The sequence below is a fragment of the Nomascus leucogenys genome, chromosome 10 (assembly GCF_006542625.1).
Source record: "Nomascus leucogenys isolate Asia chromosome 10, Asia_NLE_v1, whole genome shotgun sequence".
Classification (NCBI taxonomy): Eukaryota; Metazoa; Chordata; class Mammalia; order Primates; family Hylobatidae; genus Nomascus; species Nomascus leucogenys.
Window position 1 is genome coordinate 63,193,025 of NC_044390.1, and position 12,884 is coordinate 63,205,908.

The 12,884-nt window shown below is 51.1% G+C and overlaps 1 protein-coding gene across 1 annotated transcript; it reads left to right on the forward strand.

Moving 5' to 3' along the window:
- Positions 1–1,223: 1,223 nt before the first annotated feature.
- DHDH (dihydrodiol dehydrogenase) lies at positions 1,224–11,708 on the forward strand. Its single transcript, XM_003269750.3, has 7 exons — positions 1,224–1,362; positions 2,541–2,652; positions 3,581–3,744; positions 5,883–6,135; positions 8,887–9,011; positions 10,788–10,938; positions 11,563–11,708. The coding sequence occupies exons 1-7, from the start codon at positions 1,264–1,266 to the stop codon at positions 11,670–11,672; spliced, it is 1,014 nt and encodes a 337-aa protein (XP_003269798.1). The 5' UTR covers positions 1,224–1,263; the 3' UTR covers positions 11,673–11,708.
- The last annotated feature ends 1,176 nt before the right edge of the window (positions 11,709–12,884 follow it).

Consider the following 12,884-nt stretch of genomic DNA (forward strand, 5'->3'; position numbering starts at 1 on the left):
CAAACAAAAAAATAGCAGTAACTGGGGCACATGCCTATAATCCCAGCTACTCAGGAGGCTGAGGCGGGAGGATAGCTTGAGCCCAGGAGTTCAAGGCAGCTCTGAGCTATTATCACGCCACTGCAGTCCAGCTAGGTAACAGTGAGACCCTATCTCTAAAATAATTAATAAATAAAAAAATAATTAGCCAGGTGTAGTAGCCAGTAGCTACTTGGGTCCCAGCTACTGTAGTCCCAGGTACTAGGGTGGCTAAGGCAGGAGTTAATTTCTTGAGCTAAGGAATTTGAGGCTGCAGTGAGCTATGATTGTGCCGCTGCACTCCTTCCTGGGCAACAGAGTGAGACCCTATATCAATAATAATTATAATTATAATAATACAGTATATTTTACATAATAGACCATAGAGCTCAATGAATCCTCCTCACAACCCTATGTAGGTAGATGTTATCATGATCTCTGCTTTCCAGAATAGAAAAGTGAGGAACAGAGAGGGCGACCTCTTGTCCAAAAGCAATACAGCCAAGAAGGGGCAAGGAGAGTTTTGAAACCAGTCGGCCAGGCTCCGGGGCTCTTAACAAGCAAAACAGCCTGGTTTCTAAAACTATGGCTTCTGGAAGCAGCCAATTTACAGGTCTTTACCTCCTGACGGTGAGACCTCCAAAAAATGACCAGGGATCTTGGAGTCTGTTTCCCCCTTTGTGAACTGGGGACAATAGAACCTACTTCGCAGGTCTGCGGGGAGAAATTAGGAACGAGGAAGGTAAAGCGCAGAGCTGAGGAGCTGGTCTACAGGTGCTCTATACATATTAGTAATAATTATTAAGTTTGCTGTTACAATCCTCTCTCTCCCTCTGAACAACCCCTAACGATGCGTGGCTTTGAGAGCAAAAAAAGTCAGGGCAAAGTTTTGCCACAAAGTCCAGAGGGCAAGACATTAAATCTAACTCTCAAGAATTGCTGTTGGCAAGAAAGCAAGCCTCCCCTCCCCACGCTGTCCTTATCCCGCGTATCCGACGAGCCTGAAGTCATAGGTTAGAGATCTGCAGAAGCGACGCCTAGGTGTGGTTCCCTCTGTAAGGCGGAGCTAAACGGTGCATTCGCCCAATGGGGAAGCTAGAACTAAATGACCGCTCTATCTACTGGAGCCAACGAGAAACGGCCTAGGCGCAATAGGGGCGGAGGATACGGACCCGCCCCCGCGTTGGGCGGGGCGTCAGGTACTTAATTCGCGCCTCCAGGGACCGAAGGTGCTGAGGGCGCTGCATGGCAACCATGGCGCTGCGCTGGGGCATCGTGTCTGTCGGCCTCATCTCCAGCGACTTCACGGCCGTGCTGCAGACGCTGCCTCGCTCCGAGCACCAGGTCTGCCAGCCTTCCGGATTCTGGGGAAGAGGAGGCGGGGGGCGGGACTCCAGAGTCTAAAGGAGGAGGGAGTTTAGGGTTCAGGACTAGTGAGTGGGTCGTCATTGCAGTGAAACGTCTGTTTCCTTGCTACCTCCTTCTCCATGTCTGTTCTGCAAACCTGTGGGGAAAAGAAAGATCAGATTGTTACTGTGTCTATGTAGAAAATGAAGACATAAGAAACTCCATTTTGATCTGTACTAAGAAAAATTGTTTCTGCTTTGAGATGCTGTTAACCTGTAACTTTAGCCCCAACTCTGTGCTCACAGAAACATGTCCTGTATTGAATCAAAGTTTAATGGATTTAGGGCTGTGCAGGATGTGCCTTGTTAACAATATGGTTGCAGGCAGTATGCTTGGTAAAAGTCATCGCCACTCTCCGTTCTCTATTAACCAGGGGCACACTGCACTGCGGAAAGCCACAGGGACCTCTGCCCAAGAAAGCCCTGGGTATTGTCGAAGGTTTCCCCTGAGACAGCCTGAGATATGGCCTCGTGGGAAAGGAAGACCTTACATCCCCTAGCCCGACACCAGTAAAGGGTCTGTGCTGAGGAGGAGTAGTGAAAGAGGGAGGCCTCTTTGCAGTTGAGATAAGAGGAAGGCTTCTGTCTCCTGCTCTCCCTAGGAATCGAATGTCTCGGCGTAAAGCGGACCATTCCCATTCCTTCTATTCTGAGATAGGAGAAAACCGCCCTGTGGCTGGAGGCGAGATATGCTGGCAGCAATACTGCTCTGTTACTCTTTGCTACACTGAGGCGTTTGTGTAAAGTGAAACATAAATCTAGCCTACTTGCACATCCGGGCACAGCACCTTTCCTTGAACTTATTCGTGATACAGATTCCTTTTCTATATAGACATAGTAACAATCTGATCTCTCTTTTCCCCACACAAACCTGAGTGTTGAGGTTTGGAAAGGCTTGATGTAAGCTGCTATGAAGATAATTTCGATATTGGGGGATTTAATAACGGCTTTCCCCCAGATCTCTCTTTCCCAGGGCCCAAATGTCCAGCCCCCGTCATCTCTTCCCCCAGGACCACGTCTCCCCTTCCCCTGGCCAGAGCCTCCTCCTTCGCCTCCCTTCCACCCAATTTCCACGCCTGCCTCAGCCCCTCAAATCCGATTCTTGTGCCCCTGCAGGTGGTGGCGGTGGCGGCCCGCGACCTGAGCCGTGCAAAGGAGTTTGCACAGAAACACGACATCCCCAAGGCCTACGGCTCCTATGAGGAGCTGGCCAAGGACCCGAACGTGGGTGAGTGGCGAGGGCGATGGGGGTGCTGGCTGCTGCCCCTGGAGCGCTGCCCCCTGGCTGCCCCATGGGAGATGCAAGGCTACTCAGGATGGGTCAATCTCTTTCGGTTCCATAAAGACCTTTGGCTGGGAGGAGAACTATAAAACGGGCTTGGTCTGGGACTGGCTGTCTAGTGGGTGTTAAACTACACTTAGCGTTCGAGACCAGCCTCGGCAACATAGCAAGACCCAATCTCTACAAAAAATAACAATAAAAATAAATTAGCCAGGTATGGTAGCACACACCTGTAGTCCCAGCTACTGGGGAGGCTGAGGCAGGAGAATCACTTGAACCCGGGAAGCAGAGGTTGAAGTGAGCCAAGATCGCGCTACTGCACTCCAGCCTGGGCGACAGAGTGAGACTTGGTCTTAGAAATAAATAAATAGGCCGGGCGCGGTGGCTCACGCCTGTAATCCCAGCACTTTGGGAGGCCAAGGTGGGCAGATTATGAGGTCAGGAGATCGAGACCATCCTGGCTAATGTGGTGAAACCCCGTCCTCCACTAAAAATACAAAAAATTAGCCGGGCATGGTGGTGGGCGCCTGTAGTCCCAGCTACTCGGGAGGCTGAGGTAGGAGAATGGCGTGAACCCGGGAGGTGGAGCTTGCAGTGAGCGAGATCACGCCACTGCACTCTAGACTGGGCAAAGAGTGAGACTCCATCTCAAAAAAAATATTAATTAATTAATTAATTAATTAAAATTTTTAAAAAAGAGAGAAAGAATGGCAAGAGGTAACAGCTCCTTCCTAAGGACAGCTCCCTAAGGGAGAGGGAGGTGTGACGGACCACCTGGTCCCTGGGTGCTAGGGGCGGGGCCTCGAAATTGTGGGCGGAGCTCGGCGGTCTGGGTGGGCGGGGCTGCTGACCTCTTGACCTACTCCCACCCTAGAGGTGGCCTACATTGGCACCCAGCACCCCCAGCACAAGGCGGCAGTGATGCTGTGCTTGGCGGCGGGCAAGGCCGTTGTGTGCGAGAAGCCCATGGGCGTGAACGTGGCAGAAGTTCGCGAGATGGTCGCGGAGGCCCGATCCCGAGGCCTCTTCCTTATGGAGGTGAGGGCAGAGGAGCCCTTCCAACATCCAAAATAGCAGTGCTTGCCATTAAATATGGTTGCCAGTGTGCGGGCGGGGTCAGTGCATTTGCCAGGATGTATCTGAACCTCCTTGGCAGCATCTATTACCGTGAGAGCCATTGCTTTTGGCCCTTAGCAAACACGACAAGGCCTACTGAAATTGCTTGAATCTTTTGTCAGTCTTTAAGAAAAAGATGCCGGCCGGGTGCGGTGGCTCACGCCTGTAATCCCAGCACTTTGTGAGGCTGAGGCGGGCAGATCACCTGAGGTCAGGAGTTCAAGACCAGCCTGGCCAACATGACGAAACCCCGTCTCTACTAAAAAAGTACAAAAATTAGCCGGATGTGGTGGCGCATGCCTGCAATCCCAGCTACTGAGAAGACTGAGGCAGGAGAATCGCTTGAACCCGGGAGGCGGAGGTTGCAGTGAGCTAAGATCACGACACTGCACTCCAGCCTGGACGACAAGAGTGAGACTGTCTTTAAAAAACAAAAACAAAAACAAAACAAAAAAAAGAAATTGCTGGAGTGCAGCCTTGGGACCTTTGCCCATTCTCCCAGCTCTGCCCATGACATTCTTTCTCAGGGCTCTTTGCCTAGTCCACGGAGTTTCCGTCTCCCCTGGAATGTCACCTCCTCAGGGTGTCACCGTCCCGGCCGTCCTGTGTGAAGGACCCTCCGTTTTAGTTGTGTCCTTGGTATTCCTTTGTTCATCCCTTGGTTGCCTGTTCTCTGTCTCTCTAGACTGGGTGCTCCAAGATGCAGAACTCTGGTTTTTGTTGTCGTTGTTGTTGTTTTTGAGACAGAGTCTTGCTCTGTCGCCAGGCTGGAGTGCAGTGGCGTGATCTCAGCTCACTGCAACCTCTGCCACCCGGCTTTAAGCGATTCTCCTTCCTCAACCTCCCAAGTAACTGGGATTACAGGCATGCACCACCATGCCCAGCTAATTTTTGTGTTTTTAGTAGAGACAGGGTTTTGCCATGTTGTCCAGGCTGGTCTGGAACTCCTGACCTCAGGTGATCCGCCTGCCTTGACCTCCCAAAGCGCTGGGATTACAGGCGCGAGCCACCGCTCCCGGCCCCCAGTTCCAGGAGTTTTTTTGTTGTTGTTTTGCATTTTTCTACATAGATCATGTCATCTATGAACAAAGAGTTTTATTTCTACCTTCTGTATCTGTATGCCTCCTTTAAGGAGTTTCACTAGGAAATGCACACATAACTCTCAAACCCACCGGCCTGCATGCTCTATACCTGCATCTAATCTCTTCTTATAAGGACACCAGTCATATTGTCATATTGGATAAGGGCCCAACCTAATGACCTCATTTTTTTTTTTTTTTTTTGAGTTGGAGTCTCGCTCTGTCGCCCAGGCTGGAGTGCAATGGCGCGATCTTCAGTTCACTGCAACCTCTGCCTCTCGGGTTCAAGCAATTCTCCTGCCTCAGCTTCTCGAGTAGCTGGGACTACAGGCGTGCGCCATCACGCCTGGCTAAATTTTTTTGTATTTTGAGTAGAGACGGGGTTTCACCATGTTGGCCAGGCTGGTCTCTTGGCCAGGCTGGTCTCGAACTCCTGACCTCGTGATCTGCCCACTGTGGCCTCGCAAAGTGCTGGGATTACAGGCGTGAGCCACCACGCCCAGCCTTGACCTTATTTTAACATAATTATCTCTCCGAAAACCCTGTGGTCACAACAGTTGCTTTCAGAGGTACTAGGGAGTTAAGGCTTCAACACACGAATTGTGTTTGGCGGGGCAGAAGCGGGAGGGAGAGAGACACAATTCAGCCCATAACATGGGGAGACTGGGGCAATGGTCCAGATGAAAAAGAACAAAAGTCAGTAGGGCGCGGTGGCTTATGCCTGTAATCTCAGCACTTTGGGAGGCTGAGGTGGGAGGACTGCTTGAGCCCAGGAGTTCGAGACCAGCCTGGGCAACATAGTGAGACCCTATCTCTATTCAAAAAAAAAAAAGGAAAAAGAAGAAAAGTCAAGAGGGTCAGGAGCAAGAGGGATACAACCTGGGGACTGATGGGCTGTGTTTGGAGTGGGTATCCCCCTATGATTGGGACCCCAGAAGGGATTAGAACTGGTTGGTTAACTCCTTTCCTTGTGGTCTTCAGGCCATCTGGACCCGCTTCTTTCCTGCCTCCGAGGCTCTGAGGTCTGTTTTGGCCCAGGGAACTCTAGGAGACCTCCGGGTGGCTCGGGCAGAATTTGGGAAGAACCTCACCCATATTCCCCGGGCCGTAGACTGGGCGCAGGCCGGGGGGGCCCTGCTGGACATTGGCATCTACTGTGTCCAGTTCATCTCCATGGTCTTTGGAGGGCAGAAGCCAGAGAAGATTTCCGTCGTGGGAAGGCGTCATGAAACAGGTACCATCTATCCTGGAATATTTCATGGTGATGGGAATGATTCTGTCTCTCTCTGGGAGCACTGAGCGGAGGACAAGTCTCCAAGTCAATGAGAATTAGATCAGACACCTAGAGGAACAACTTTCCATGAAGCCAGAGAGGATCAGAGTCAAGACTGCAGATGGGCACTCTCCTGGGACTTTGCTATGTGATCTTAGCCAGCAGACTTAACATCTCTGAATCTTAATTACTTTACTGGTAAAGTGTCACTAATAGGGTTGTCATGGGAGTTAATGAAGTAACTGCTGAGGCAAATGGCAGTTAATAAATATAAAATTATTATTTTTTGAAGTTGTCTCAGTGATCCTTTGCTACATAAAAGACTACCCCACTTGGCCAGGCGTGGTGACTCACGCCTGTAATCCCAGCACTTTGGAAGGCCGAGGTGGCCGGATCACCTGAGGTCAGGAGTTGGAGACCGCCCTGGCCAATATGATGAAACCCCATCTCTACTAAAAATACAAAAATTAGCTAGGCATTGTGGCAGGCACCTGTAATCCCAGCTATTTGGGAGGCTAAGGCAGGAGAATCACTTGAACCCAGGGGGCGGAGGTTGCAGTGAGCCGAGATGGCGCCACTGTACTCTAGCCTGGGTGACAGAATGAGACTCCATCTCAAAAAAAAAAAAAAAAAAAAAAAAGCTGCCCCACTTTGCAGAAGAGGCCCTTGCCTTGGCTTCCACTCAGCTGGAAAGTATCCAAGAGTGCATGAGCCAGCCAGATGTGATGCCCATCATCTTTGACCTTTAACCCCAAGGAGCAAGAGGCAGTTCATGCTTTATTAAAGTTACATTCAGCCGCAAAACAAAAAACAAAACAAAACAAAAAACTACCACAAAACTTAGTGACTTCAGGCTGGGCACGGTGGCTCACGCCTGTAATCTCAGCACTTTGGTAGGCTGAGGTGGGCAGATCACTTGAGGCCAGGAGTTCAAGACCACCCTGGCCAACATGGTAAAACCCTGTCTCTACGAAAAGTGCAAAATAAATTTGTTGGGCGTGGTGGCGTGCACCTATAGTCCGGCTACTCTGCCAGGTGAGGTGGGAGGATCAATTGAGCCTGGGAGGCAGAGGTGGCAGTGAACTGAGATGATGCCACTGCATTCCAGCCTGGGGAACAGAGCCAGACCCTGTCTCCTTTTTGTGGAGAACGGGGTCTCGTTATATTGCCCAGGCAGGTCTCAAACTCCTGGGTTCAAGCTATCCTCCCGCCTCTGCCTCCCTGAGACCTGGGATTACAGGCGTGAGCCACTGTGCCTGGCGAGCCAGACCCTGTCTCAAAAAAACTTAGTGACTTCAAATAGCAATCATTTATTAGCTTGTGATTCTGTGCATTGGCAATTTGGGGCTGGGCTCTGCCTGATGGTTCTTCTGCTGGTCTTACTCCTGCAGCTGCAGTCCGTTGGCTGTTCAGCTGGGACTGGAGAGTCTGATAGGCTTCATTTATGTCTTACAGGTGGTAGGCGACTGTCTGGGAAGCCTTGACTCTCCTCCACCCGGCCTCTCCAGCTGGCTAGATACCATTCATATCATGATGTGAGAATTCCTGATGTGCAAGCACTTTTCAGGCCTCTAATTACACTATATTTGCTATTGGCCTATTGGCCAAAGCAAGTTACATGGCCAGCTCAGTTTTCAGAGATGGGCAAATAGACTGTAATTTTTTTTTTTTTTTAGATAGTATCTCACTTTGCCACCCAGGGTAGAATGTAGTGGTGTGATCTTGGCACACTGCAGCGTCAACCTCCTAAATTCAAGCGATTCTCCTCCGTCAGACCCCCAAGTAGCTGGGCATACAGATGCAGGCCACCACGCCTGGCTACATTTGTTTGTTTTTTGTAGAGATGGAGTTTCCCCATGTTGCCCAGGCTGGTCTCAACCTCCTGGGCTCAAGCAGTACACATATTTTGGCCTCCCAAAGTGCTGGGGATTACAGGCATGAACCACCGGCTTTTTTTTTTTTTTGAGACAGGGTCTCACTCTGTCACTCAGGCTGAGTGCAGTGGCACAATCATTGCTCACTGCAACCTTGACCTCCCAGGCTCCAGGGATCCTCCACCTCAGCCTCCTGAGTAGCTAGGATCACAGGCACAAGCCACCACACCCACCTAAATTTTTTATTTTTTGTAGAGACGGGGGTCTCCCTCTGTTGCCCAGGCTGGTCTTGAACTCCTGGACTCAAGGGATCCTCCTGCCTCCACCTCCCAAAGTGCTGAGATTATAGGTGTGAGTCACTGTGCACAGCCAAGACTGTACTTCTTTTGTGTGTGTGTGTGTGTGTGTGTGTATGTGTTTGTGATGGAGTCTTGCTCTGTCGCCCAGGCTGGAGTGCAGTGGTGTGATCTCGGCTCACTGCAAGCTCCGCCTCCCAGGTTCACGCCATTCTCCTGCCTCAGCTTCCTGAGTAGCTGGGACTACAGGCGGGTGCCACCACGCCTGGCTAATTTTTTGTATCTTTAGTAGAGACAGGGTTTCACCATGTTAGCCAGGATGGTCTTGATCTCCTGACCCCATGATCTGCCCACCTCAGCCTCCCAAAGTGCTGGGATTACAGGCGTGAGCCACTGCGACCAGCCAGCACTTCATTCTTTTGTCTTGCCATGCAAGAAGTGAAGTCTCTCACCCAAGATTCCACAGGCAGGATTTGAGGCCTGTGCAGTCTTAGAGACTCTGCCCTGAGAGACCCCTGCCCTGACCCAGGACTTCCCTCCAGGTGTGGATGACACTGTCACGGTGCTCCTGCAGTACCCAGGAGAGGTCCACGGCAGCTTCACCTGCAGCATCACCGCGCAGCTCTCCAACACAGCCTCCGTGAGCGGCACCAAGGGCATGGCACAGGTGAGGCGTGGCGGGCCCAAGCGCTGGGGATCGTGCGCCTAAAATAGGAGGGGGACAAATGGCCTCTGGAGCTAGATGAGAGCTTAACCAGCCAATTTCACATCATTGCTAAAGAGTTCCTCCTTAACCAAGCCAAGAGGTGGGTTCTGGGCCTCTAGGTTCTCCTTACTTAGGTTGAACCTATTGCTCTGTCAAATATCCTTGGGTCTGGCTGGCACGGTGGCTCACGTCTGTAATCCCAGCACTTTGGGAGGCCAAGGCAGGCAGATCACCTGAGGTCAGAAGTTCGAGACCTGCCTGGACAACATGGTGAAACTCCATCTCTACTAAAAATACAAAAATTAGCTGGGTGTAGTGGCAAGCGCCTGTAATCCTAGCTACTAGGGAGGCTGAGGCAGGAGAATCGCTTGAATCCGGAAGATGGAGGTTGCAGTGAGTTGAGATTATGCCATTAAACTCTAGCCTGGGTGATAAGAGCAAAACTCCATCTCAAAAAAAAAAAATATATATATATCCTTGGGCCTGGCCAGCACGGTAGTCACACCTATAATCCCAGCACTTTGGGAGGCTGAAGCTGGTGGATCGCTTGAGCCCTGGAGGTTGAGGCTTCAGTGAGCTGTGATTGTGCCACTGCACTCCAGCCTGGGTGACAGAGTGAGATCCTGTCTCAAATATCTATCTTTAGTCCTGAGGAGAAGCCAGTTATTATCAACCATGCTTATTGGGCAGTTGTGAACTTCGGAAGTGCATCCAGGGGAGGATCTGGGTGTTACCAAAGGTCAGCTTAACTGGTCTTCCTGGGGCCCTGTTGCTAGAAAAAAAAAACCCTATCTTATAGCCAGGCATGGTGACTTACACCTGTAATCCCAGCATGATTGGGAGGCCAAGGCAGGCAGATCACTTGGGCTCAGGAATTCAAGACCGGCCTGGCCAACATGGTGAAACTCCATCTCTACTAAAAAAAATACAGGCTGGGTACAGTGGCTCACACCTGTAATCCCAGTACTTCGGCAGCCCAGAGCAGGTGGATCACCTGAAGTCAGGTATTTGTGACCAGCCTGACCAACATGATGAAACCCTGTCTCTACTAAAAATGCAAAAATTAGCCAAGTGTGGTGGTGCATGCCTGTAATCCCAGCTACTCAGGAAGCTGAGGCAGGAGAATTGCCTGAACCCGAGAGGCGGAGGTTGCAGTGACCCGAGATCGCGCCATTGCACTCCAGGCTGGGCAACAAGAACGAAACTCCGTCTTGCAAAAAAAAAAAAAAAAAATTTAGCCAGGCATGGTGGTGGGCACCTGTAATCCCACCTACTCGGGAGGCTGAGGCAGAAGAATCACTTGAACCCGGGAGGTAGAGGTTGCAGTGAACCGAGATTGATCCACTGCACTCCAGTCTGGGCGATAAAGCGAGACTCCATCTCAAAAAAAAAAAAAAAAAAAAAAAGAAAAGAAGAAAACATGGTTCACAGACACACGAAGATAAGCCCTCCTCTCTAGGCCCTAAGAACACCTTGTTTCTAACCTCCTAAGGTTAGGGAGAGGTTTGCTCCTGGGGAGACAAACAGAATTTTTGTGTGACAGCAGCATTGCTAAGGAACAAACTTCTAGGAACTAGAAATGAGGGAGGGTCCAAAACTCCCCGGGGATGGACGGGGCAAGCTCTTAGCCACCAGGTTCGAGAGGGAGGCCCCTGCGCACCACTTGGCATGTTCCTGGGGGCAGCCCCAGCAGCACCATTGGTGAAGGCAGCAGTGCCACTTCTTCTCTCCCTCCAGCTCCTCAACCCCTGCTGGTGCCCAACCGAGCTGGTGGTGAAGGGGGAGCATAAGGAGTTCCCGCTGCCCCCAGTCCCAAAGGACTGCAATTTTGACAACGGGGCAGGCATGAGTTATGAGGCCAAGCACGTCCGGGAGTGCCTACGGAAGGGTAAGGATATGGATGGGGGGCAGGCGCCAGGCCTGGTAGGGGGACGTTGGGCCCCTCCTCACCTGCTCTGTCACCTTGCTGTTTAGAACTACATCTCGGCCGGGCGCGGTGGCTCACGCTTGTAATCCCAGCACTTTGGGAGGCCAAGGCGGGCGGATCACGAGGTCAGGAGATCGAGACCACGGTGAAACCCCGTCTCTACTAAAAACACACACACACAAAAATTAGCCGGGTGTGGTGGCGGGCGCCTGTAGTCCCAGCTACTCGGAGAGGCTGAGGCAGGAAAATGGCGTGAACCCCGGAGGCGGAGCTTGCAGTGAGCCGAGATTGCGCCACTGCACTCCAGCTTGGGCGACAGAGCGAGACTCCGTCTCAAAAAAAAAAAAAAAAAAAGAACTACATCTCTCAGGAGGTTGCAGTGAGCCGAGATCGCACCACTGCACTCCAGCCTGGGCAACAGAGCAAGACTCTCGCTCCAAAAAAAGAACTACATCTCTCAGGAACCCCTGCAGCATCCGTCTGCCTGAACTATGTATATTGTGCCACATGGAATTCTGGGAATTGTAGTTCTTCGGGTCTCGGGTGCGTGGGTAGGTGGGGTCCCTAACTACACTCTCCCCACAGGTATGAAGGAAAGTCCTGTGATTCCCCTGTCTGAAAGTGAGCTCCTGGCTGACATCCTTGAAGAGGTGAGGAAGGCCATTGGAGTCACCTTCCCCCAAGACAAACACTGATGTATCCCCGAATAAATAAAGACATCTTACATCTTCGTGGTGGTGGTTTGGCAGAAGCTGAAGAACCTAGTACCTAAGGGTCACTAGAAAATAATTTGGGCAGGAAAGGGCGTGGCAGCTCACGCCTGTAATCCCAGCACTTTGGGAGGCGGAGGAGGGTGGATCACCTGAGATCAGGAGTTTGAGACCAGCCTGACAAACATGGTGAAACCCCATCTCTACTAAAAATACAAAATTAGCCGGGCGTGGTGGCACATGCCTGTAATCCCAGCTACTCGGGAGGCTGAGGCAGGAGAATGGCTTGAACTCGGGAGGTGGAGGTTGCAGTGAGCCGAGATCGTGCCATTGCACTCCAGTCTGGGCAACAAGAGTGATACTCTATCTCAAAAAAAATAAAAATAAAGAAAAAGAAAATTCAGGCAGAGTGATGTGGGAAGGCTGGGCGTGGTGGCTCACACCTGTAATCTCAGGACTTTGAGAGGCCAAGGTGGGAGGCTTGCTTGAGGCCAGGATTTTGACACCAGCCTGGGTAACATGGCAAGACATTGTCTCTACAAAAAATAAAAATATTGTCCAGGCATGGTGGCCCGCACCTGTAGTCCCAGCTACTTGGGAGGCTGAAGTGGGAGGACTGCTTTAATCCAGGAGGTTGAAACTGCAGTGAGCCATGATTGCACCACTGCACTTCAGCCTGGGTGACAGAGACAGACTGAGTCTCAAAAGAAAAAAAAAAAGAATGATTTTGGAGAGGCAGGAATGTGCAGGGTCAGGACCACATTCCCAGAAGCTCGTGGCACAGACACCTATGGGCAGATCCACCGTTTGCCTGTCATGGCCTCCCTGGGGTCTGACCCTCATTGCCTTGGAGTGACTTTTGCAAAACAACCTATTTCTCACCTCAAAAATCAGTCTCTCTTTTTCTGGACTCCTGAAAGCCACCCAGCTTTTGTTCTTGTTGCTCTTCCTGCCTGTAATTGCCTCTCCTTGAATTCGGTATAGTAGTCAGGCTGTTCCTTTGGAAAGTGTCAGAAACACAACTCAGAATGTCTCCACAAGGCCAGGCATGGGGGCTCACGCCTGTAATCACATCACTTTGGGAGGCTGAGACAGGAGGACCACTTGAGGCCAGGAGTTTGAGACCAGACTGGGCAACATAGTGAGACCCCCATCTCTACAAAGAAAAAAAAAAAGCCTGCACAGGAATGGAATGCT

Bases quoted from the DNA above. Each gene is read 5' to 3' on its own strand.
- DHDH (XM_003269750.3), top strand. From the start codon at position 1,264: ATGGCAACCATGGCGCTGCGCTGGGGCATCGTGTCTGTCGGCCTCATC. The intron at 6,136-8,886 runs GTACCATCTATC...ACTTCCCTCCAG, and splicing joins GGGAAGGCGTCATGAAACAG to GTGTGGATGACACTGTCACG. The intron at 10,939-11,562 runs GTAAGGATATGG...CTCTCCCCACAG, and splicing joins CCGGGAGTGCCTACGGAAGG to GTATGAAGGAAAGTCCTGTG.